Source organism: Marmota flaviventris, chromosome 8 (assembly GCF_047511675.1).
Source record: "Marmota flaviventris isolate mMarFla1 chromosome 8, mMarFla1.hap1, whole genome shotgun sequence".
Classification (NCBI taxonomy): domain Eukaryota; kingdom Metazoa; phylum Chordata; class Mammalia; order Rodentia; family Sciuridae; genus Marmota; species Marmota flaviventris.
In genome coordinates, this window is record NC_092505.1 from 57536780 (window position 1) to 57561296 (window position 24517).

Here is a 24517-nt window from a genome sequence, read left to right on the forward strand (position 1 = left end):
TCAGAGTATACATTTATATAATAAAACTATTATGGATTCAGTACAAAGCCAGATGATCTGAGGAGCGAGAGTATAGTTGAAGAAATGAAAGCAATCCTCAGATGCTAGACTAATGTGAAAGAAAATGTAAAATTATTTTTTGCACTTGCAGTAAGCAGAATTAGGTTCATTTGGGGATTCAGTGGGGAAATCGAATCTGGGTCTAAGAAAGATCTTTTTATTTTTCTTAAAAAAAAAAAAAGGAAAGACTGTTGAAAGATTTGGATTTCCCCTACAGGCCCTTCTTGGTCTATTCCCTAAAGACCTAAAAAGAGCATGCTACAGGGACACTGCTACATCGATGTTCATAGCAGCACAGTTCACAATAGCAAGACTGTGGAACCAACCTAGATGCCCTTCAATAGACGAATGGATAAAAAAAATGTGGCATTTATACACAATGGAGTATTACTCTGCATTAAAAAATGACAAAATCATAGAATTTACAGGGAAATGGATGGCATTAGAGCAGATTATGCTAAGTGAAGCTAGCCAGTCCCTAAAAAACAAATGCCAAATGTCTTCTTTGATATAAGGAGAGTAACTAAGATCAGAGTAGGGACGAAGAGCAGGAGAAGAAGATTAACATTTAACAGGGATGAGAGGTGGGAGGGAAAGGGAGAGAGAAGGGAAATTGCATGGTAATGGAAGGAGTCCCTCAGGGTTATACAGTGGAGGAGGTAGAGAGAGAGGAGGGGAGGGGAGGGGAGAGGTGGGGAGGGGGGAGGGTGGAGGATGGGAAAGGCAGCGGAGCACAACAGACACTAGTATGGCAATATGTAAATCAATGGATGAGTAACTGATGTGATTCTGCAATTTGTGTATGGGGTGAAGGTGGGAGTTCATAACCCACTTGAATCAAAGTGTGGAATATGATATGTCAAGAAATTTGTAATGTTTTGAACAACCCACAATAAAAAATTAAAAAAAAAAAAAAGGAAAGACTGTTGAAAGATTTGGATTTCCCCTACAGGCCCTTTTTCTGGTGTTTTAACCCTCACTTAATAGCAGCTGTAGTTTTCTGGACTCTGGCCTTGATTTTTCAAGGCAGCAAGATTGGATTTTCTATTTAAGTTTAGTCCTGCAAAGCACTGACTTGTTATTAGTCTTAAGCTGTCAGATGGGAAGCTCAGTGCTACTACTTCTAAGTATAACTCCCTTCCTATCTTTTCCTGCTTTATAATGTTGTCTATATTTTCCAGAGTTTACAGCTTATCTCTGGGGGAGGGGAGATCTAGTAGGAGCTACTTGGCCATACTAAAACTGGAAAACCCTAAGATTACTTTAGGTTTTTCTTGCTCCCATGAGTTTAATAAAATTATAGTTTAGTAGTTGTAAAGAGCAAATAGACCATATATATATATATATATATATATATATATATATATATATATATATATATAATTGTAATGTTTTTAAATGAATTACTTTATCTGTTGCATTTTCAGCATGACAGAAGTTCTACAGAGGAAGAAATGAAAATGGAAAATATCAAACATGAACTCCAGGAGAAGGAGAAACTAATTAGCAGTTTGCAAGCCCGGCTTACTGAGGCAGAACAAGCTGCCCAGGTAGGGGGTGTGAGTTACCTCGTGATCAAAAGGTTAATGAATCACTAAAACCCAAGGGATGCATTATTATATGACATATTTATCAATATGTCTATCAGTCCCATCCCTTCCTGCTTTCCTATCTCCTTCTCTCCTCCCTTCCCTCCCCAACTCCTTCCTTTCCTCCCTTACATCCAAGTCTAGTAATTTTATTAGTATATGCTTGGGTATTTGCCATTCTTGATTGATATTTTTATCTACCTAGTATGTTATTTGAATATGTGGTTCACATATTTATTACATAAGTTTCCTTGAATTATATAGTTTGAAATATTAGATGTATTCCCTTACTTGGTTTTCTTTTGGAGGACTTCTGTTACTTGTGTGTTTGATCTTCGATTATCTACAATATTTATCACTTTTCTCAATTTCTTTTTATCTCTTTCTTCCTTAAAATTTTTCGAGCTTCTTTTTTTTCACTCAAGGCAATCTATTTTGTATTTCTTGTTTTTTCTTCTATTCTGGAATGGTTTTTTCTTTTATATCAACTTCATGAGTTTGGTTACCTCATTTTTTAGTTTTTATCATTCTTTTTTGTTGTTGTTCTGTGATTCTGGGGATCAAACCCAGGGCTTTGAGCATGTGAAGCAAGAGCTTATCACTGAGCTATATCCCTAGCCCTTCTAATTCTGATTTATGTTTTTCTTTCATGTCCTTTACAATTTTATTAATTTTTAACTCCTTTTGAAATAGATAGCAATTTCTTCTTGTTTTTTGAGCATGCTTCTGGTATTTTTTTTTTTAATCACCTGTAAGCATATTATTCTCCTTAGCCTTTTTTAATACTAATTTCATATGGGATTTGGGCCTTGATCTTTATTTCCTTTTGTGTGGGTGAAATTGGTTTTCCTGAACCTTCAGAAGGGGGCTTTTTTAGGAAAACTTTTCTTACATAATAGACTTCGCTCATATGTTCTTTTTGTGTTGTGTTCAAACTAGATTTCTCAGATTTGTGACTTTCTTTCCCCCACCTTTCACTTTGGTCTATATCAGCACTATCCAATATAAATAGGTTTATTTGTAATACAAAACACTGGAGGCAATTCACTTTTTCCTCTCCAGGTGAATATTGAAACAAACTCTAATATATCCACACATTGGAATACTTCTTAGAAATAAAAACAAATGAATTATATATACATCAGTAGTCTGCCTTCATTTTAAACTATACTGATTTTTGAACTAGAAAAAATAATTTAGTTATAATTAAAGTAATAATAAATGTATATATTTCAATTTAACTACCAATTGTGATTTATTTTGGTATCAACTATTTACCCAAACTATCTGCATTAAGTATTCAAATTATTACCTATGTAATGTCACAATACTGTATAGGTGTGTAGAAAACTATTGAAACTGCATCATTCTATTGATACCAAATATATGTATGCTTGTTACTTGAACAACACCCCAACAATATCTTATTCTATACAACAGATAAAGTAAATATAGTCATACCAAAACAAAACTATTGAAAAATAATTTATACTTTAGTTTTAAATTTAGTTAAAATTAAATATTAAGAAGAAAAATTTTTCACATTAGTTGTATTTCTTATTCCTTTATATAGCCTTATGAGGTTAGTTGGTGCTGAATTATACCATTCTTCTTTTTTCTGTTTCTATTATCCCTATTCTTAATTTTTATTTTTTTATTTTTTGTGCAATGCTGAGGATTGAACCCAGGGCCTCACACATTCTAGGCAAGCACTCTGTGATGAGCTGCATTCCCCAGCTTTGCTTAATTTTTATTTCATTAGTGAGCATTTTCTTCAGAGTATATGTCTAGGTCTTAGAAGGGAGCCCTGATGAGTCAGTTTTGAGAGACCAGAGGGGCTAAATTCGTCTAGCCCTGTTAGTCCTCCTTACTGTGGACGGACCCCTTGCATTTATTCAGATTGAAGAATGGAAGAGCCCTGTTGCTATTCTAAAATTTGCCAGCTGTCCATTCCAGCAATACTTTTTGGCTATTTTGGAGTTTTCCTGTTCTCAGGGCCATCAGATGTCCCTTTGCCTCCATCTTCTTCCTGTTATGCAAACTCTAATACTATGCAGGTCTTGTAGATTTTAGTGGTTTATCCTTACTTCCTTATGTTTTAGGGTTTGTAGAACTATCTTCCTAATTTTATTGTAAATATTATCCATGTTTTTTTTTATTTTGCTGTCTAATTTACTGTCTTTTTCTATGTGAGGCAGAGAAATTGAAAAAAAAATTTCTATCACTTCTGTCTTCTTCTGACAAATAATTTTTGATAATTTCTTTTTTAAATTCACAACGCAATTCTTTTTTTGTGTTAAGTGAAAATTAGAAGGAAATATGGTAGGCATTTAGGATAAATAAGAAAGGAAGGTCAAAGAATTAAGAATGCTAAACCTTTTGCTTTAAATAAATACTTTAATTCTTCTATATTTTCAGTTTGATAAAAGTTCTACAGAAATGGAGGAATTTGTAATGATGAAGCAACAGCTCCAGGAGAAGGAGGAACTCATTAGCACTTTGCAAGCCCAGCTCAGCCAGACACAGGCAGAGCAAGCTGCACAGGTAGGGGAAGAAGTACCTTTATTAGAATAAAAAGTTATGATATTTCAATCCATCACCATTTCTTACATTGCAAGTCAATTCAGTTATTTTTTAAATTTTAGTAGGTGAAAGAATAGTAGCTAGAGTGTTAAAAGTAGAAATTAGAAGGGTGTGGTAATAGAAGAAATTAGGTAAGTACATAAGTATGTCATTAGGGAACACTAGAAACTCTCAAAAAGTGTTGTTTACCTTGATGTGTTTGCCATAGGCTAATTGATGATTGTTTATTAGTTTTACAGATCCAAATACTTGATTTTAATAGCATGGTCTCTTAGGAATGGGCTTTATAATAAGTTCAAAAAAGACTAATAAGCCAAAAGAAATACAAATAATTAGGTCCATTCTTTTCATACAATAGAATCTTAGTGGGAAGGTAAATTATAATCAGAAAGCTACTTAGTAGGCATGTAATAAGAAAGTTATGTAGGTATGTGATTCCTTGTTAAACAGCAGTAGTATATGACATTCATCTTATTTATTTCTGCCACTAAGACCTGACTGTTTAGACTGACACCCATAACGCTTTCTATTTTTCTAAATTTTCTAGTTGACCACCCACACCCATATTTTTCCTTTGGGAATGCTTTTGACTCACACATTCTATCCATGAAGTACTTTTTCACATAGCTAATCTTACCCATCAGATATATTGGTAACTTGTTATTAGTGGTGCCTTTTTATTTATAAATGGTCTATTGTTTTAGTCAGCTTTATTGCTCCTATGACTAAAGGACCCGACCAGCATAACTGTAGAGGAGAAAAGGTTTATTTAGGGCTCATGGTTTCTGAGGTCTTAGTCCATAGAAGGCTGGTTCCATTCCTTGGGGCTTGAGGTAAGATACAACTTCATGATGAGAGAGAGAGATCACATCATGGTGATCAAGAAGCAGAGAGAGAGAAAGATAGAGAGATATCACTCTGAAGATAACAAAATATATACCCCAAACCACACCCCAATTCCCACCTCTTCCAGCCACACCCTACCACTTCAGCTACCACTCAGTTAATCCCTTTCAGGATTAAATCACTAATTGGGTTAAGACTCTTAAAACCCAATTATTTCTCCTCTGAACCTTCTTGCATATCTCACACGTGAGCTTCTGGGGGACACCTCACATCCAAACCATAATACCTGTCGTATAAATTGTTAAAATTATATATACTGAAATCCTTAATTTTATCTTACTAGCTTTCATTATGTCCTTTTTATGTAGTATCATACACATATCATATAGAGAAATACAATACATGGTTTTTACCTATAATTTGCTTAAATTATGGAAAGCCAAGATATATAACTATATTAACAGATTTATGATAATGTAAGAAATTCCAAATAAATGTCAAAGCAAGCAACATTACAAACAAATTATTTTGAGAGGTAAAAGATGTTATTGTGAGCATGACAGTTATGGAAAGTTATATAGAAAAGTTGGGATTTCAGTGACACCATGAGAATAGATAATATTCTATAAGAGCTGGAGAAAGGCATTCTAGTCATGGAGAAGAGTGTGAGTAGTCTCAGAGAAGATATATATCCAGTACATTTAAGGAAAAGATAGTTAGCTGTCTTTGGGTAGGGAAAGACTCGAGTGCCTGCATGCTTAAAACACAGAATTCCAAATTCATAATGAATTCAGAATTTCAATAATCAAAAAATCATAAGGGTTTTTTGTTAAACTATCAAGAAATGAGCCAAAGTTAAGGTTTTACAACTAAGAAATCAGCAATAGGTAAAGGACCAATGCAAAATGTGCAAACTAAGATCTGGTCAACATGCTCAACCATAGAATGAATAGACATCACAGCCTAAAGCCAAACAAAAACACTGATGCCCAGCAGCTCACAATCAATCATTTATTTCCACTTCATCTTGTAAAAGGCCAAATGAGCATGATCTAGAAGCCTGTAAGTAATGTCATCTGAAAATAACTGTTTGCAAAGGTGGTATGGGTTTGGAAGCACACTGAATTCTTTGGTAGAAGCAAGTCTTTGAAAATAAGACTGGAAAGATAAATTTATATTTTCAATTATAGAGACTCTCGAATAAAAGATTGAATTTTCACTTATAAGGCATGAGAATGTCATTGGATATTTTTGAGCATGAGTGTGATGTTGAAAGAAGTATCCAGAGTTTAATAGAAGTCTAACTTTATATTTAATGTTCTAATCTTTGAGAACTTTTAAAAAATATACCTGTGTGTTTAAAACATTTCTACCACCCATGAAAATATAATTTCTAATAGAGTTTTATTGAGACTGACTTCTGAATTTGATACTAGGCTTCCTCTCATTTGAAAGTACCACCAGGCCCTTCTCTCTTCCAGCATTCTCATCTTTGACATTCAAAACTGAATTTTAAAAAACTTGTCTGTAAATTCTTAGTGTCTGTCTTTGGAGAGTAGTCTGTAAGTTTTTTGTGAAATACTCGGAAGTATAACTTGCATAGTTTCTCTGGTGTGTATCTTCAGTTGAGTTCCATGCAGCAGGTGGTCCGAGAGAAAGATGCCCGCTTTGAAACACAAGTTCGTCTTCATGAAGATGAGCTTCTTCAGTTAGTAACCCAGGCAGATGTGGAAACAGAGATGCAACAGGTGTGTTGCTCAAACGCAGTAGAATGTCTGTCATTTCAGTTAACATTTAATCAAGACATCACAGCCGCATTTCAACTACTACCCCTCCCCACTACTCTTCACTTGGTCCTGGTGTGCTCCTTATTGGCTTCTTTTTGGTGTCTTTGTCTTCTGTTGCACATTATTTTCCCTACCCTTATTTTGCCATTTACCCCTCTAATAAGGTTGTTAGAACACCAAAGCAGAGTTTAATTGGGGAATATGTGTGGTAGTCAGAATTTGGTTTTTCTTTGGTTTGGCTGATTGCAGCTGCCTTCGTGCATTAAAAACCTGATTCACATCTTTAAACCAATGAAGTCAATTTTAAACTTGGAAAAAATTGAAGACAAAAAAGAAGTACTTTGAAACTGTGAAGTCCTTTATTATCAGTATTTTTTAAAATGTTCCTTAAATAAATTTTGAAAATTGACTTCATTGTGTTTGAATTCACCATCTACTAACTCAGAGGTATTTGTTTTCATTTAGTGTGTAGTATAGTATGGTACTGAAAGGCACTCCAGTTGCACTTGTTGTTTGATCCATTTTAATTGTTTTTGAGTGCAACTTCTTCCAAGTTCTAAGCAATCTTTCAGAATGTACCACTAAGTAAAGTTTCAGAATATAATACTTGTTTAAGTAGAACATTATTTGCATACATGTATTCAACACATATTTTTCAAGTGCCTACTCTGTGCATGAAACTAGAAGAGAAATGGTTCTTGCCTGCAGAGAATGTTATTTTTGGTGGGTGAGATATACATGTTACCAATATTATTTAGGCACAAGACATGAACTATGTAATTTTGAAAGTGGATTTTAAAATGTGTCATTTTCCTATAATTATTAGAAGGCTCTATAATTCAGGGACTTGCTCATTTCTGACTTCGGTGGTTGTCTGAGCTCTGGGAAGACATTTTGGAGATTCTTTGTTGCTGCTGGATGGGGAGCATGGCATGCTGGTGTCCCCTCTTTAGTTGATCATCTTCTACATTAAGAAATTGAAATGTATAAATCTACATGACATTTTGAAAGGTATAAAAATAATAGTGCTCATTCGTTAGCACATTGTGTCTAAAATGTTTTTACAGAAATTGAAGATGCTGCAGAGGAAGCTTGAAGAGCATGAAGAAGCCCTGTCGGGCCGTGCTCAGGTAGTGGACTTGCTACAGCAGGAACTGACTGCTGCTGAGCAGAGAAATCAGGTACTGTCTTATGTGATCTTCACTGCCTACCAGGGGGCTATTCTTTTCCACTTTAATTTGCTAAGAAGCAGGTCTAAAAGCCTGTTGTAGACCTAACCAACTTAGTGAGACCCTGCCTTAAAATTAAATAAATAAGAACTGATGATGTAGTTCAGTGATAAAGTACCTCTGGTTCAATCTCTAGTACCAAAGAGAAGAAGAAGGGAAAAAAACCTGTTATAAGCCTTTAGAGAATGGGTACCTTTTTTTTTTTTTTTTCAGTAAATATATCTGATTATGTGGTGGTGGTATAATGATGAGCAAAACAAATACAGTTCTCAACCTTGTGGAGCTTACATTCCACATCATTATTGTTGCTCTTTTCATTTTAGGTCCAGAGTCCTACTTTCTCTAGAATGTTCTATTTTCCTCTAATGAGTTCCTTTTTGATCACCTTTCCCCTTTGCTGTCTTAAATGAATTCTTGTGCATTATATATCGTCTCTTCTTTGCCTGTTTTTGTCAGTTGGATTGAAGTAATCTCATTATGTAATATTCCCTTGAATCTAAAGATGATCAAGGATTTTTATATTCTAAAATCTTAAAAATTCAAGTATCCTGTTCCCTGATTATAATGCATCCTGTCATTTCCTTTCTCATACTGTCCTGATCTTCATTCTTGTTAAGAACCAAGGATCTTTCCACTTTGTTCCTCCAGCGTGCTACTTCTTTTGCCTCTCTCTTTCCTCTTTGGACCCATGCTTGACCATTTGGACTACTTTACAGACATTAGATTCCTTGTTGTATAACATGCAAGTAGTCAAATCATAATGCAGAATTGGTGCTGTAGCCCAAAATCTCTGCTTGTTCATTTGGGCGCTGCATGCTGCTGGAGAAAGTCAGCCAATCCTGTCTCCTAGTCTTCAACTCTCTTTCTTGAGGCAGGATTTCTCTCTTGCTTAGAAACATGTTCCCCTTCCTTCCATCCTCATAAAACCCATGTCCTGACCCCAAATCCCCTCTCAGACTGCCATTAGATAATGAAGTTTAAATTCCAGTTGTGCCACTTTTTAGGCATCACACACAGATAATTACATCTATATATCTTCTGGAAAATTACATATTAGTTGTACTATGAATCCTCATAACAACCCTATGTAATAGGTACTCTTATCATTTACATTTTGTAAAATGAAGAAGTTCAGGCATGAGAACTCATACATGCCCCAAACCAATTTGGTAGGCTTCAGATTGGTAAAATGGGTATAAAAGTATTTATATCATGGGCATAACACAGGATCACCTGAAATAGTAAAAGTACTTAAGACAGTGTTTGGCACATATTTATGTGTAATAGATAAAATAATTGTGTAATATGTGTAATAGATAAAATTATTCAATATTGTCTACTGAAATCATTCTAAAGTCATAAAACACTTCTGCAATATTTGTTACTATTAATTACTTATTCCTTGAAGTTTTTCATTCCCTTGACTGTTAGAACTTGGCATTATGTTGGTTCTTTTCCTACATTTCTGGAGCTTTTCTGTTTGTTTTTACTTCATTGACTTCTTTTCGTTTTCCTACCCATTTAACTGTGTTTCCCAGTATATCAGACTCAGTCCTGTATTGTCACTAAATGCATTCTTTTCACTTTCCCTCTCATGGTAGATGGTAAGACTGCATCCCTAGTGCCACTAATATCTCCAAAATTTTATCTTCCCAGTGCATTTGATATATATCCAGTTCCCTTCCAATATGTGGGTATCCCACAAATCCCTCAGTGATCTCTGAGGTGATAGATATGACCATTACCTTGATCTGGTCATTACATTTTGTATATATATATATATATATATATATATATATATATATATATATTTGTCACATTGTATCCTATAACTATATATAATTACTATATGTCAATCAAAAATAAAATATATTACAAACAAACAAAAACCAAAGAAAACCTTTTTTTTAATCATATTTCCTCTCTTAATGAACCATTTACCTAAAATAAAACTCATTAGGCTTTTTTCCCCTTCCTTGTTCTTTAACCCCTACAATTAATTAATTAGCAAGCACCAAGAGCTATGGCACACACCTGTAATCCCAGCCACTCAGAAGGTTGAGGCAGGAGGATTGCAAGTTCAAGGCCAGCCTCAGCAACTTAGCAAGACCCTGTCTCAAAAGTAAAAAATAAAAAGGACTCTGAGGATGGAGCTCAGTGGTAAAGCACTCCTGGGTTCAATCTCCAACACCAAAAAAATTTTTTTTAAATGATTATTAAGTTTCTTGATTTTTACCTCTTAAATAATTCTTGAATTCTCTTTATTAGTAATACCAGTAGACTAGTTCTGGCTCAACATTTTTGTATGAAAAACATTTTTGCATGACAGGATTTTCTCTGCCTCTGTTCTCCTTCCTGTCCCTCAAAGTCCCTTAATAATGTGGTGTGTAAAGATACTTATGATTTGACTCCTACCTTTTCTTACTAAAGCTTTACCTGCTACAAATTTCAAACATCATTGATAACCCTGTTTTTCTTTGCCTCTCTGCTTTTCTTGTCCTGTTTCTCTGAAGGTACTCTCTTTTAGTGCCCACTTGCCTGGTTGAGTCCTCACTATTTAAATCTTACATTAGGTGGCTCTCTTTTAAGAAGGCTACCCTAACCCATCCTTCTTCTCTGCTCATATTAATACCTTATAAGTTTCCCTTCTCATGGCCTTTAATATTTTGTATTATACTTATCTATTTCAGTGCCCTTGAACTCTTGAGTTTCTTGAGGGAAGGGACTGGATTCATTGATTCATTCAGTATTTATCAGGTACCACTCTATGCATATACTGTGCTAGGTGCTAGAGATCAATAAAAATAAAACAGACAAAGTTCATTTCCTATGGAACTTATTTTCTAATAGAAGAGGCAGAAAATAAAAGATATGTGAGTACAAACTGTCAAAAGTATCTAGAAGCAAAAATATAGGGTCTTTAGCCAGTAGGTTTGGTCTCCTAAGTGCCTAGCTCCATCCTTCACCTTGAAGAAACACTTGACTACTATGCTCATTGAAATGAAAGAATATATTTATGGCTCATGGGCTTTTATCTTTTTTCTTAGAGTCTCTCTCAGCAGTTACAGCAGATGGAAAGTGAACATAATATTTTAAGGAACACTATGGAAATAGAAAGACAAGAGTCCATGGTTCTGAAGGAAAAAATGGAACTTGAAATGGCAGAGAGAAAATTATCCTTTCATAACCTGCAGGAAGAGGTGCAACACCTTATGGGACAGATTGAACAAGCAGGCCAAGTCCAGACTGAACTGGAGTCTCAATATTTTGCTTTGGAGCAGAAGTACAAAGCAGAAATAGACGAGAAGACTGTTTGCATTTTGAATCTTCAAAAGACTGAGCAAGAGCTACAATCTGCCTGTGATGCTCTAAAGGATGAAAATTTAAAACTTCTCCAAGATAAGAATGAGCAGGCAGTTAAGTCAGCCCAGGTCATTCAACAGCTGGAAGGTTAGTGTTTTATTGCTATTAAAGTTCACATCTCTAGCACTTTAGTGGCTTATACTTCTTATATTCAGAGATGTGTTAATGATATTTTTTGCTCAAACCATTTGAATCAGTAGGGTTAGCAAAGACTTCACTTTTGAACTGTTTGTTGCATTTTTTCCTGCCACCGACTTCAGTAATAATCTTTCTTAATATTATAATTATAATTCCTGTACTAATAACTGGTGATAATGATGTTTCAGATATTAAACAGCATGCTGTGTAAAACATGACTCTGATCTAAAAGGGGGTGGGAAACTCAGGCCAGATCTAAGTACATAGGTAAGGGAACTAAATTGCATGGAGTCATTATTAATTTCAAATGTGAATCTCAATCCTTTTCCTACAGGTAAAATTTTCTTTTAAAGAAAAAACTTTTATCCTTTAAGAAAGTACAAAGAAAACCTTGTAGGTATCTTTGTTATAAAAGTAATGCATTTGAGCAAATTGTTACATATGCACATAATGATATAATGAATCCCACTATTAGGTATAATTATAATGCACCAATACAAATTAATTTAAAAAAGCAAAAAAAAAAATACAGGTTTCTAAAATTTTGAACATTTTAGAAGTTTATATTAAAAAGTGAAACTCCCAATACTGGTAATCTATCTCACTAGTCCTTTTCCCCAAATTATAACCTCTACTGATTGGTTAACAATCATAGAAGGAAAGATTTTAGAAAGATCTACATTGACAATTTGTATTGAAGAGCTGAGTATCAGCCAGAAAGCATTACATGATAACATGGTTGCATGAGCATGCTGTTTATCTTATCTAAACCAGGTTCGAGTTTATAAACTTTTCCCATGGGATCTTGAAGGGACCAATAACACTTAAGTGGAGAGTGAAGGAGATAAAATATACACAAAAGTCATTTTCACAGGGAAAGGAAAAATAAACTTTTTAAAAAATGCTTAGGTCTATTTTATTTTACCTTTGAAGGAAGTAGTTTACTGCCTTTTTTCCTTAAGAACATTGACAGTTTTTTAAAATGCCCTTAGCATCACAGTTGTAATCAAGGTCACTGAACTAGTAAACAGTATATGATATATCCTTAGAAGATAATAACTTTAAATAATAAATTTCAGACTTGAAGCAGATAGAACTTCTATTTGTTTTTTTTTTTTCTTTTTCTTTTTCATAGATCAACTCCAGCAAAAATCTGAAGAAATTAACCAATTTCTAAGTAAACCAACCTTTCAAAAACATGAAAATGCATCACAGACTTCTTTCCCAGATATTTCTCATGAGGGCACACAGGTAATAAAATGTGAATTTCTTATGAATATGATCTGTTTGTTTTTGCTGCATCTCTACTCGGGAACTAACAGCATCATAAACCTGTCTTTTCTGCCCGGTAAGATGCTTTATTGGGAGATGATTCTATATGAAATGAATCATGAAAAGCATTAACACAATGTCTCAATGATGAATGATGAGAATGTAGATAACAAAGTCTATAATCTCAGGAGCCCTTCTATTCTGAGGCCTTAAAAATCTGTATTGGAGATGAATTATTATTTTTGTTTTTATAATCAATTTTCCCAGTTCAGAAGTCAGCTTTGTTTTTGGTAGACTGAACTTTTTTCAGGGTTAATGTATATAAGTCAGAATAATCAAACATATGTCTTTTATAAAAATTGTATTGTTCCCATTAAATTTATCAGAAAAAAATGACTTGCCAAATAATTGCTGATAAACCAATATATTTTCCCTTACTTTTACAAAAATCTCTATAAAAAGCCAGATTATAATCACCAGAAGGCTGCTTATTAAGCATAAATATGACAACAAGGCAAATTAGTTGGATGATCCTAATTGGCTAGTGCCAAGCTGGGATAACTGGGTTAATCCACCTCCATTATAAGATGATACCCTTTCAAACTGACAGAACTATACAGCAACAGAGTCCTGTGGTCCCTGGGCAGTACCATGCACCAATAAAAAAACATTTTTGCATCTTAGTTTCTAGCACCTATGCTTTCCAATCTCTTCCATTATCCCATTTGCTTTATCTACTGTCCATTTATCTATTTATTTGTCCATCAATTCATTTTAATTTCTTATACATTTCACAGTATAAAATAATCAGCACATATATCTCTAAATATCTTAGCATGCAAATCATTGACCAGATTTCAATATTTATTTATAGTTGAGGTATACTAGTTGAGAAAATTCTTTTTCTTTTGAAGTAAAATTTACAAGCTATTATATGCATAAATCTTAAGGTGCCATTGAGTTATGTCAAATGTGTACACCTATGTTACTCAGATCCTTACTAAGATATATCTTGTTACCATCATCCCACAAGGTATCCTCATACTCTTTCTTATTTTTACTTTTTGGGAGGATACCAGAGATTGAACTCAGGGACCCTTGACCACTAAACCACATCCCCAGCCCTATTTTGTATTTTATTTAGAGACAGGGTCTCACTGGGTTGCTTAGAGCCTGGCAATTGCTGAGACTGGCTTTTAACTTTCAGTCCTCCTGCCTCAGCTTCCCAAGCCGCTGGGATTAAAGGTGTGCACCACCGTGCCTGGCTCCTCATACTCTTTTGTAGTCAACTCTGCTCTTCTCCAGAGTCAACTACTGTTTTTTGTTTTGGTTTTTACCACATATTAATGTTGTCTATTTATAACATCATATAATCATACAATACGTGCTTTATTGTGTAAACCTTTCACGTAACGTATTTTGAGATCCATCCATATTGTTGTATGTGTCATAATTTGTTTTGTGTTGCTGAGAAATGGTCTATCTTATGAATATAATATGTTTTCCTTTCGTGTGATTGTACTGCACTTTCTTTTTTTTTTTTAAAGAGAGAGAGAGGTAGAGAGACAATTTTAATATTTATTTTTTAGTTATTGGCAGGCACAACATCTTTGTTTGTATGTGGTGCTGAGGATCGAACCTGGGCCGCACACATGCCAGGCGAGCATGCTACCGCTTGAGCCACATCCCTAGCCCTGTACTGCACTTTCCTACTGATGGACACTTAGGCATTTTCATGCTTTGACTATTGTAAATTGTGCTACCGTGATCATTCTCACACTATTTGTGTAGACATATGTTTTCATTTTATCTTCAGTAAATACTAGTTGAAGATTTGCTGGGCCATAGAGTACATATGTATTTATATTTTTAAAGAACTACCAGATCTTTTCCCAAAGTGATTGTCCCATTTTATATTCCCACCTTTATTATATAAAAGTTCTAGTTGCTCCATATTTTCTTCCAGATTTGGTAGTGTCATCCTTTAAAGTTTTAGCCATTCTATGAGTTTATATTTCTAAATGATGTGGAAATTTTTTTTTCCTTGAGATTCTTGGCCATTTTGTGTATCTTCTTTTGGTAAAGTGTCTGTTCAAGTAATGATCCCATTTTTAAAATCAAGTTATTTATTTTTTTATTATCAAGTTGTAGGAATAATTTATATATTCCAAATGTTAATCAATTATCAAATATGTTTGGTAAAAAATTTGTCCCATATTGTGTCTTGTCTATTCATTTTCATAGCAATGGCTTTGAATTAACATACATTTTAAAATTTTGATGAAGTCTGTTACTTATGTTTTGGATTTCTGTGTTCTAAGAAACCTTTTTTGTATTTTTATTTTTTTTTTAGTTGTAGGTGAACCAATACCTTTATTTAATTTGCATGTTTTTTATGTGGTGCCGGGGATCGAACTCAGTGCCTCATGCATGCTAGGCAAGCGCTCTGCCCACTGAGCCACAACCCGTGCCCCACTATGAAACCTTTTCTTAGAGCTAAGTCATAAAGATACTCTCTTATGTCTTATTCCACAAATTTATGGTTCTAGCTTTCACAGTTAAGTGTCTGAACCTTATATAAATTCTTGTGTATGGTGTTCAGAGGTTTTTTGGTTGAGTTTTTTTTTTTTTTTCTCATATGGATACCAATTATTATCGTACCATTTCTTGAAGAGACTTTCCTCATTCTATTATTTTGGTAACTTTAATGAAAATTAAAGATTAATAGGTCCACATATGAACTTTCTATTCTGTTTCATGATCTTTTGTCAGTCCTTAAGCCAGTGTTAACATTGGCTTCGTTACTATAGTTTGTCTTGAAGTCAGGTAGTAAAGTCCTCCAACTTTGTTCTTTTCAAGGTTGCTTGGATTATTCCAGGTTCTTTACATTTCCACATAAATCATATGTTCAGCTTTTCAAATCCTATTTTTTAAAAAGTCCAGTTGGAATTTTGAATTAGCATTGGTATTATCTGTTGATTAGTTTGAGAATTGACGTCTTAACACTACTGAATTTTTAAATTTATGAATATAGTGTATCTCTTTACTATTTAGATCTTTACTTTGTTTTATAGTTTTCATTGGAAAAGTAGTACACCTTTCAAAATTTATTTTAAAATAGTTCAGATTTTTTATTATTTTAGATGAAATTATTTTAATTTCATTTTCCAACTGAATGCTAATATGTAAGTATATAATTGAATTTTATTAGCCTTCCAGTCTGTGAACTTGATAAGTTTATTTTATTAGTTCTGATACGTTTTTGTAGCTTTGTTACAATTTGCTACGTAAATAATCATGTCATTTACAAATAAAGACGTTTTACTTCTTTCTAATCTTTATACCTTCATTCACTATTTAATAGAAGTAACAAGACTAGACCTTTTTCCATTGTTCTTAATATTTTTAAATATTTTTATTAGTGCATCAGAGTTATACATCATGGTGGGATTCATTTTTTGACATAATCATATGCATACAATATAATTTGCTCTACTTCAGTCCCTGCTATTTCCTTTCTCTCCCCTTCTCCCTCTCCCTGTTCCCTTTCCTCTACTGGTCTTCTTTCTATTTATTTATAGTTTTTTCTAAATGATGCTTTCTAGATATACTTAAAGTTGAAATTCACTGTGGTATATTCAGTATGTATATAGGATAATTTGGTCAATTTCATTCCGCTGTTCTTCCCCTTTTTCTCTCCCTCTGTCTTCTTCCACTGATCTCCCTTCTATGTTCATGGTATTCCCCCTCCCTTTTTTCTTCCTTATTTTGCTCTATCAAACAGAACATTCAATCCTTATTTTTTTTGAATCTGGCTTATTTCACTAAACATGATGTTCTCTCATTTTCATCCATTTACCAGCTGTTGTAGATTTTTCATAAATGTCCTTTTTTAATTTGAGGACATATTCCCTTCTATTCCTATTTCACTGAGAATTGGTATTCAATTTTGTCAAATGCTTTTTCTACATTTATTGAAATGACCATATAGATTATTTTCTTTTATTCACTTAGTAATTCAATTTTTTAATATTAAGACAATGTTACATCATTGGAATAAACCTCACATGGTCATGAAACATTATCCTTTTCATCTATTATTGAATTTGATTTGCTAACATTTTCAAAACAATTTTTATCATATATTCATGTGAATTTTTCATATTTTATTTTCATTTATTGACCTTTCTCCCTTTGGACAGATCCAGAGACATATTTTATATATAGTAGTCTGTACATCTTTGAAATATACAATTTGACAAGTTTTAACCTGTATGTAACACACAAAGCCTTCACCACTATGAAAAAAATGAACATACTCATCATCTCCAAAAGTTTTGTTCTGCCCCCTTTTAATCTCACCCAACCCAGGCAACCTCTGATCTGTTTTCTGTCATTAAAGCTTTAATTTTTTAGAATTTTTCTTTATTTATTTATTTTTGGCTTCTTTCACTCAGCATACGTATTTTGAGAGTCAGTCTATTCCATTTGAAAAATCATTCCATTGTATTGTTGAGTAACTTGTACATGCCATTTACTCATTGATGGACAGTTTTGAAGTGTTGTGTTTTTGGCTACTGCAAATAAAGGGTCTTTTTTTAATCTTTTAAGGCAATTCAGATAACAAGAAAGTAAATTTAGCCATTATTGCAATTACCATTTCTGACATTTTTCATTCTTGGGGATAAATCAGTAGTTGACAATCTTCTCAGTGAAGGATCAAATACTAAATGTTTTAAGCTTTGTGGAGAATACAGTCTTAGTTGCAGTTAAATTCTGCTGTTGCAGAGCAAGAGCAGAAGAGTAAGAGTAAACAAATGATTGTAGCTGTGTTCCATGAAATTGTATTTACTGAAACAAGTGGGGAAGGCCTCTAAAATTTGCCAAACCCTGCCTTCAAATTTTCATCTGGTCTGGTTCTGCCTAATGAACTCTCTTTGACTTTTATGTGTGGGTATGGGTGTGTTCTTATGTGTTTGTGTGAAAGTATGTTATGACTGGTTCTTATAACTCTTGTATGACTGAAGTCATCTTTATCTTGACCTTATTAAAGCTATTTTGCAAACTATAGAATTCTAATTGACAGGATTTTTTTTCTTTTCAATACTTTAAGGATATTAGTTTATTTATCTTCTTTCTTGCATTTTGTTTTTGACAAGAATTTTATTATCCTCCTTCTTCTCCCTCTTTTCCCCTGGCTGCTGTAGGATTTTATCACTGGTTTTGAGTACTTGAGTTGTGCTTTAGCATAGTTTTAGTCATACTTCCTGTTCTTGGGATTCATTGAGCCTTTTGAATCTTTGGGCTTGAAGTTTTAATCATTATGGCTGTGTCCCTTTTTGGAGCAGATAGCCTGGAAACTCGTTTATGGCATTAAGTTTGTAGGGTTCTGGCCTCTAAAGGATCACTGTTCCAGTATTTTAAAAGCTTTTGTTTCATTATTTCACCCTATATTGTTTTGGTTGTTTCAGTGGAAGCAAAAACCTTCTATTGGATTTTTAGCTATATCTTTTTACAAAAGAATTTTGAAGTTGTTTTTCTAGAAAGTATGATATATATTCTTAGCCTTTCAGCCTTAGAGCTAATACTCTGTACCTCTTCACTTAAAATGTAGAAACTTTTATCCTATTTTTAGTTTCTGTATATATTATATTAAAAGCTATAAGCCCCAGCACTCAAGTTTAACATTTAAATATTAAAAAAAATATATTATCTATCTTTAATATTTATCCACATATTTATCATTTGCAATGCTTTTCCCTCTCTTATGCTGAATACTTTTTGGAGCCCCCTGTAGATCTCCTATCTGATATTCTGTGAACTACAGCCATTTGCTGGAGATAGTTTTTTTATGTCCATTTCATATAATTTTTCTTTGGCCTCTAGAATAGCCTACAATGTCCTTGCAGTCAGGTCTGTTAATAATAAAATTCTCTTAGTTTTCTCTTATGTAAAAATGTGTTTATTTTGCATTTATTCTTGAATGATATTTGTTACTGAATAATTCTCTATTGACTGTTTTTCTCTCAGGACATTAAAGAATACCGCTATCTTCTGACCTACTTTTTCCCCCTCCAACAATTGATTATAGACATTCAAATTGTTGTTCCTCTGTATGGAAAGTATCATTTTTCCATTGATATTTTAAGACTTTTCTCTTTATTCTTGTCTGTGATGTACTTAGTTGTAGTTTTCTTTGTGATATTCTTGCTTTTTCTTGAGTTTGTTTCATGTAACCTTGTGTTTGGGAAAATTTTAGTGATTTCTTGAAATGTTTTTTTTTCCTGATCATTTTGTCCTCCTTCTCTTCTGGCATTCTATTTACAGTTATGTTGAATCTGTTAATATTGTCCCACATGTTTCTAAGGTTGTGTTCATTTTTTTTAATATTAGATTTGATAATTTCTGTTGATCTGTCTTCAGGTTTACCAAGATTTCTTCTGCCATCTTTCTTCTACCATTAAATCTATCCATTGAATTTTTCATTTCAGGTATTCAGGTTTGGTTTGTTGTTGTTGTTCTAGAATTTCAAATTGTTTGTAAAGTTTCTTTGTCCAAACTAAAGATTTCAAATCTTTTCATTCAATATGAGCATATTAATTTAAAAAAAAAAAACATTTTTTACTTGTTGTTGGACCTTTATTTTATTTATTTGTATGTGGTGCTGAGAATCGAACGTGCCTCAAAAACGCTAGGCAAGTACTCTACCACTGAGCCACAACCCCAGCCCCAATATGAATATATTAATTTATGCCCTAAGTATAGCTTCTTTAAAATCCTTATTTGATAACTACAAAGTCTACATTATTTTGTGTTTAGTCTCTGTTGATTGTTTTTTCTTGAGAATGAGTCACATTTTCCTTTTATTTGTTGTTGTTGTTTTTTTTTTGATGAGTGATTTTATATAGAATCCTGGATATGTTTTGTTCTTAAGAGTCTATTCTGCTATTTATAAAATTCTGAAGATTTTTTATTATTTTTTTATCATCCAGCAACCTGGACTCATATTACAAGCTCTGACCTGTGATAAAAAGCCACTAAAAACTCAGTTTAGTTTTTTTGCCTTAGCTTACTGCTTTGAGTCAGTCCTGAAAATACACTGTTCATTGTTCAGTCAGAAATTTGAACTAAATTTGTACATAGAATTTAGAGCTCCTTCTTGCAAATAGTCTTTTTCTTCTGTCTAATTTCCCTGATGTGCCAAAAATATATTCTGGCAGTGTGTCTGCAACAAAGTATTTCTTCTTATCCTTCAAGCCATAAATACCCCTGGCTATTCTATTAGAGTTTTACATGCCTTATGTAATACAAACTGGGAACTTCTGTGTTAAAGCCATAAAAAACCCTAAGCTCATTTCTTGCTATTTTTTAGTCATCAAATGAACGTTTGGAGTCAGGTATGCCATAAAAACTCTTATGGCTTAAAAATTTCACAATTCTGTGAAAAATTGCATAGAGTAATCCCCTTAGAGAGATATAAAGCTAAAGATGTAGCATATTTAGTTATATGCTTGTCATTGGGAAAACCTAACATTCTGGATTCATAAATTAAGCACAGGAGAATTTTATTGTATATGAAAAACAAAACCAAACCAAAAAGGAATGAAGGTTCTTCTTCCTTTCTTAAGAAGCATATGTTCCTTTTCCCTCTGTTTCCTTTTTGAGGTTTCCTTCTTCATGTTCGTTCTTCTCTAGGAGAGAGGCCTTGTTGCTTGGTGACATTAATCTACTCTTACACTGTTACTCACAAACCTAAAAATGTTCTTTCTACGCAATAAACTTGAGATTTCTATCTTTGTAATTCAGGCTTCAGTCTTACATTCAGAAAACCAATAAACTGAAAGTTGGTGTGAAATATTTTATTTCTCTATCTTCAGGTAGAGAAACATTCTTTCAAAGATTACCTAGGCAGAGAAGTAGATGCTATTTTTAAAATATTGCCATGGTTGGAGAGTTTTTAGAAGACAAAAATGCTGGAGGTTAGCTGGGCATTAGTGTAAGTGTTTTTTATTGGAGAATCATTAACTTGTTGTCTTTCCACAATTTAGGCAGTCACTGAGGAGACTATTGCCTCTTTGCAGAAGAGAGTGGTAGAGCTAGAGAATGAAAAGGGAGCCTTACTCCTTAGTTCTATAGAGCTGGAGGAGCTGAAAGCTGAGAATGGTATGTATTAAATAAAAACCATAATTCTCTCTCCTTATCTCTCAAGTGCCTCTATTCTTACTACTATACATGTGTAACATGTAGATTTTCTGATTCTATGATAGTAAAGATTTTAGCACAGCTGATAGTTTTCAAAGATAAAATTAATACACACTGAATAATTAGAGCATAGAGCCAGTGATTGTACAAAGTTTGCACTATGAGCCATAAATACTGTGGAATTTCTATATAATTTAAATTCATTTGGAAATAGTCAGGATATCTTCTAGGGTATATGAATGAACAGAACCTTAATAAGATAGTGAATTTTTAAATAGGGAAAATGAGGAAAGGAAGGACATTCTTAGTAATAAATTTGTGGAATAAGTTAACAATCATTATCAATAAAAGTTTAAAGGTATACTCCATTCTGATTTTTGCTCATGCCATACTTTGCTTAGAATCTGACCCCTTTCTTTATCTGGTTAACTTCAGTCTCAGCCTGAGCATTGTTTTTCAGCAATTTAGCCCTTTTCCTGGGTTAAATGTATTTTTATGCTTCCGTAATATCTTTGCATACTTTTAACGTTGTATTAGAATTATCTATTTATATGCATGTCTTTTTATTACATTATAAGCTCTTCAAAGTATAAATTATGAGCTCTTTAAGGGAAGAGACAATTCTTAAATTTTTAAAAAATCTTTTCTTTACCCAAAACTAGTAGAGTATCGGCAAACAGTGGCTGCTGAATAGTTTTCTTGGGTTGTACTGAACTTGTTAGCACTTTATTATATGGAACTTTATGTGAACAGTTAGTAAGAATGAAGACATATCATTTCTTCCACTTGACTGCTTCACAAGGACCTTATGGGATTAGTAGCATATAAATATTAATGCTTTGCTGATCTAATTTATCCTAGAATAACTGACTACTAAGCTTTATATTCTAGGAGTAAGAATGAATACCAAGTAAAGTTTGTAAAACTTATTAAACTCTAGAGTCAATATATTCAATATAGCCATTTTGTATTTTCCACTTAGCCCTAAACTGAAGATTATGCTCCCTGATTAACCTATTCCCACCATAAGCAAAGAAAGCCACATGTTCAGCTCACTTATTTAACCCACTCAAAGTACTTCTTTGAGACCTTAATCATGATGCTTATTTTACAGTTTTGCTAACAGTCCCTACCCTGTTCATGTGGCTTCCACATGGTTTGGAGGTATGGTGTGAGTTCCATTCTCTTTCCTGAAGGGATCATTAGCCTTAAGGCATTGGGTAGTGGCTTTTGTGTCTGCTCTCATAGGTTATCTTTGCTTTATGTGTCATGTTATATTCAATTCACTTTTGTACTGCCAATTCTATCATTGTACCCCCACTCAAATAAAATTGTAAAGTGTCTGAATATACTGTAGGTTCATTTGCTTCATAAATATTCTTGCCTTCATTCATATAGCCAATGTCTGTGGTACCTTTCCTGTGTGCCAGGAACTATTCTAGTTGCTAAGGATATACCTGTGATCATATTAAAGGAGGAAACAGGTTCGAAATGTGTTTGAGACCATTTCAGAGAGTAATAAGTATTAGAATAAAAATTATACAGGACACTGCAAGCATCCCTGGGACAAGGCAGAATTAGAGAGATCAGGGTCAGCCTTTCTGGGGACTTGAAACCTGAACAATTAAAGGGGTCAGCCATGCAAAGAGCTAAGCAAAGAACATTTTGAGCAGAAAAGAAAGAGCTGTGCAAATGTCCTGAGGTGTGGATGAACTTGACATTTTGCAGACAGAAAGAAGGCCAGTGTTTTTGAAGTATAGTGAACAAAAAAGGGGCAGTAGTACAAGAGAAGATTGGAGAATAAGCGGAGTCAAAGGATGAGCACCCAAATGTTAAAACATTTGGATGTTGTGTAAAAAGTATGCTTATTATTAATAAGTTATTAATATCACTGCACAATATTTTTCTTTTCCAAGGTATTACTACTTTTGTTAAGATGTACACATTGCTAGTACCTATATTCTGATCCCAGCTCTCTGTAAACTAGCCATTTAACCTCTTCACATCATGTTATTTCTTTGTTTCCTCATTTGACTGTTCAGGAGATTGGATAGCTTCCATTTAGTGCAAAAATTTAAAGTCTTGATGAATGTATAAAAAAGAATACTGAGGACATTATAATTAATACAAAACATATATTTGAACACAATAGAATTATGGATAAATTAAGGCAAATGTATTGCCTCAGAGCTCCAGATTATGCTATAGAAATAACTGCTTCATCTCCCATGTCCTGGTGCCCTCCTTCTTTTAAGCCTTCCACTACTTAGTATGCTTCGTGCAGGCTCATTATCATCACCTAGCTCTATTCTCTGTTTTATCTCATTCTTTTGCTTCTTCTTTATTTTAATAAAGCAAGTTATTCATCTCCCCAGAACTATTTTATTTTTCTTCTTAATCTATTTCATGCATCTCAAATGTGATTGTGTCTCTGTTTTCTCAAACACTCCATATATTTTCTAAAGATTTTATTTTGTGACTTGCAGAAAAACTGTCTTCTCAGATTACTCTTCTGAAGACTCAGAATAAAACTGAGGAGGCAGACAGTGAAGTCCGTGAGGTAAGTGGTGCATTCTTAGTATAACCAGAATAAGAACTAAGTTAAGAGGAGATAGCTTCAAATCTTTGTAGTGTCAACAGAGAATTACATGGGGTGAGGTCTGTTTCAGAGATTCACAATGGTTAGAATTTCTCATGTACTCATGTACATGAGAAGATTTGGAATTCTTTGTCCTAAAGCAATACAACTACAGTAGCCATTGCTTTTTCTTTGTCAATCTCAGAAAAGTTTCTCAGTGGAGATTAAATAAAATCTCTTAGGTTCCCCATCCTTCCCCCAGTTGGCAGGGCACCTTTGGAAAATGGAGCTTTTTATAACCTGAAAGTTATTATAAGAAATATATGACTGCTTAATATCATTCTGTTGATTTAGAGAAACTTTTCCCCTGTGCTAAATAATTGTGTTCAGTTTTGATCTCTAGAAATTTAAGTCTGATATAGGTAATGAAGAAAGTAAAAAATAAATTTTAAATTATTAAAATAGTGTTCATGAAAATATGATGATATAACTTTTCTTAAATTAATGAATAATTCAGAAGATTGAATCTCTTTTTCTTACTCAGTAACTGAGAATGATGTCAAGATGATAGCTAATATTCATTGAGTACTTACTGTTTGCCAGCTACTGTTAGTAAAAGTGGCAGAGCTAAGATGTAAACCCAGCCAGTTGGGCTGCAGAGCTTGTTGGCCATTGCATTATTCAACAGTTACGTGCTTTATTTTTTTATGTTTATTTTCCCATCAAGTTGGCATACTTTTCCTTAAGGGAAAAATGTTGTGTTTTTTTTGGAAAAATGTTGTTATTGGCAGAGGTGGAGATTTTATTGTGTGCCCTGCACTGAAGTCCTTTTAATAAAATGCTGATTAAATCTGTCTTGAGATTCACTCA

General features: G+C 33.5%; 1 protein-coding gene across 9 annotated transcripts in view; it reads left to right on the forward strand.

Annotated features, from left to right (window-relative positions):
• Golgb1 (golgin B1) overlaps nucleotides 1-24517 on the forward strand; it is a 69582-nt gene that overhangs the window by 17313 nt on the left and 27752 nt on the right. For 5 of the 9 annotated variants that reach the window (XM_071615301.1, XM_071615298.1, XM_071615306.1 and 2 more), the window contains 8 exons: nucleotides 1488-1610; nucleotides 4068-4193; nucleotides 6704-6826; nucleotides 7933-8046; nucleotides 11142-11544; nucleotides 12731-12846; nucleotides 20916-21030; nucleotides 23556-23629. In XM_071615301.1, the coding sequence (XP_071471402.1) occupies nucleotides 1488-1610; nucleotides 4068-4193; nucleotides 6704-6826; nucleotides 7933-8046; nucleotides 11142-11544; nucleotides 12731-12846; nucleotides 20916-21030; nucleotides 23556-23629 (1194 nt within the window). The remainder of the gene's footprint in view (nucleotides 1-1487; nucleotides 1611-4067; nucleotides 4194-6703; nucleotides 6827-7932; nucleotides 8047-11141; nucleotides 11545-12730; nucleotides 12847-20915; nucleotides 21031-23555; nucleotides 23630-24517) is intronic. The other 4 variants (XM_071615302.1, XM_071615305.1, XM_071615303.1 and 1 more) reach the window with 3 other exon arrangements.